General features: G+C 43.8%; 1 protein-coding gene across 1 annotated transcript in view; it reads left to right on the top strand.

Annotated features, from left to right (window-relative positions):
• Nucleotides 1–1,211: 1,211 nt before the first annotated feature.
• Nucleotides 1,212–2,562, top strand: part of PANX3 (pannexin 3) — a 10,047-nt gene continuing 8,696 nt past the window's right edge. Inside the window, exon 1 of the mRNA XM_004716264.1 lies at nucleotides 1,212–1,305. Coding sequence (XP_004716321.1) covers nucleotides 1,212–1,305 — 94 coding nt within the window. The remainder of the gene's footprint in view (nucleotides 1,306–2,562) is intronic.

Genomic DNA, 2,562 nt, shown 5'->3' with positions numbered 1-2,562 from the left:
GTTGGGTGGGGGCGGAAAGAACCATCAAACTATAAAATAGCTGTGATGGGATAGAGTTATAATGAGAAATTAGGGACTACAAATTAATAGGCAGTTTCCCCAACAGGGTATATCTTTTGAGTGCTCAGGTGGTGTGGCTAAAATGAAAAGTAAAATTTAAGAAAAGGTCTGCATTAAACTCAATGATACAAATTCACTGACCCAGTAGCCCTTTTAAAATATTTACGAGATGATGAAGCTACATGTAGTGGGCAGCTAAAGAGCTGAACTGAAAATATGAGCTGGAATCTCTGCAAGTTGGAAACCTATCAGTGGAAGAAAACTCAAATATTTTCCACTATATTAAGGGTCAGAAAGGTAGTAAGAAAAGTGGCAGAAAACGTGTGTAACCTGAAAAAGCAGTCCCACCAAGTTCGGACGCTGACTGGTTTCACCCCGTAGCGTTTCTCAACAGAGTATGTTGGAGCTTAAAAGAAAAAAGACTCAAGGTCTCTTAATTAAAAAATCAGAAAAGTCAGCTATGGGGGAAAGGGCCCCCAACCAATCATCAGGGGTCTGGTAGGCACAATTGTACAGTGATAATAAGTAAAGATTATAGTAAAGCCATAGAGAGCATGAGAGATAGAGGAGAGATTGACATAATGGAGTCAGACACATTTCATGGCAGCATGCTCACCTCAGCCTCACTTGGTGGTCCACGTGGAGAAAGTGATATTTATTGCTACTCAAGGCTTTTATATTCTCTGGGGACGTGCAAGCCCCCTAATTACAGGTGAAGCTATACATCACAGGATAGGGTTGTGCTATAGGTAAACAGTAATGGGAGGAGGGTGATCTAGAGATATACATGCAATAGGAAGAGGAGAGAGTGGGGGTATACATGTGACAAGATGGGTGGATCCTAGGTTCAGGATGGCTGTCTAAGTTTGGATGTCACTGAGCCGGTTTGACCTGTTCTCTGGCCCACTATAGAAACCATTATCAGTAGGGTGCAAACCCCACCTACAGGAACCAAACCAATGACTGCAAGCCTTTAGGGAGAAGTAGCCCATTGTCCTTAACTGCAGGGAGTTGGCCCTACTTGTGGACCTGCAAGCAGGGTCCTAATTCTAACATATATTTGGGGGAGATGACTTGGGAGAAATTTTCCTGTTCCCCACAATTCCCCCTTTTGTTTTATATATAAAATTCAAAAGAGTCACATGGGCGACATGGTTATTTTCTATACATTGAAAGCTATCAAGGCAAAACTTAATGACCAAATTAATGTAGCCAAAAATTCAGGCTGTGGCATTTTGAATTCAGGCAGGGGGGATAAAGTCCCCCTATGCACATCTGCTATTGGAGAAAGTTACGAGAGGGATTGGATGCCATGGTGGGAAGAGATAGAACCAATAGGAATGTCTACTTCTAAAGGGAGATAGAATCAACCATGTGCTCACTTTAAGGCAGCACAGTTTCAGAGGGAGAAACTGGAAAAGATAGAGTCCACATTTACTTGGACTACATCTCCATCTCCAGAGTGGCAGCTTTCCTACCATGGAACACAGGCCTTCCAGATTCCCTCCGTACCCATCAGGGATTAAGTCCCAGTTCTATTTCCCTCAGCGTTAGTATCCCACAGTCAGCCTCTAGGAATAGAAAAACTAAAAGCATGTTGAATCTTACTAAAACCTCAATATAGGCCTAATCCAGGTCACATAATAAAAAATGAGTACTGACAGGTGGATGATTTTCCCTCCAAATTTAAAAGTGTATGTTCTTTCCACTACTCAACACTGCCATGCATCCATCCCATGAAGCTTTTCCAGAGAGTAGGTGTGTCTAGAAAGGAATTGAAAATACCTGGCAGAAATATTTTAGAAGAAGACCAAAGGCAGAGAATGAAATTTAACATCAAATATCGGGCTGTTTCTAGGAAAGAGCCAGGGCTCAGAGTTACAATCATCATTGGGACAAATACTAGTGGTAATTCTGGCTGAGCCTAGAAGGTACATCCACAACCATAAACCAACAAATAAAGACCTTGAACCCACTGAAACCTGCTCCACCTAAATTCCACACCAATTATAGAGGAGGCATGGTTCCATAGCACACCCCCCTCACTCCTCTCCACAACACAGCAGAAAAGACCTCATTAATGAGAGGGCAGCATAAAGCCACAGGGGAACTCTCATGTGCTTAGGAACAGCCCCAGGGAAAGCAGCCTGCCATCAGTCCTAGGTGAAGTCCAGCCCATACCCAAGAAGTACCCACTACCACTAAGACTATGCCTCCCTTTAATTACTAGGGTGCCTGGCCCTTGGCCTGGCCAGTTATTTAGAGAACCACCCCTTCTCTGAGCAATGATATCCATGAGGCTAGACTGCAGATGCTCTGTTTAAAGTCAGTAGCTTGAAGCTGCCATTTCCTCTCATCTGCCTTGGACCATCCTGCCACCTCCGACTGTCTCCTGTCTACCAACTACACACACACATACACACACACACACACACACACACACACACCAGTATCATGTCACTTGCACACACAGTCGCTGAATTCATGCTCTCGGATGCCCTG

This window comes from Echinops telfairi, unplaced genomic scaffold, assembly GCF_000313985.2.
Source record: "Echinops telfairi isolate 266 unplaced genomic scaffold, ASM31398v2 ScPeMD7_7465;HRSCAF=8503, whole genome shotgun sequence".
NCBI lineage: Eukaryota > Metazoa > Chordata > Mammalia > Afrosoricida > Tenrecidae > Echinops > Echinops telfairi.
The sequence above is the reverse complement of the archived record's forward strand: the minus strand, read 5'-3'. Positions and strand labels throughout refer to the sequence as shown.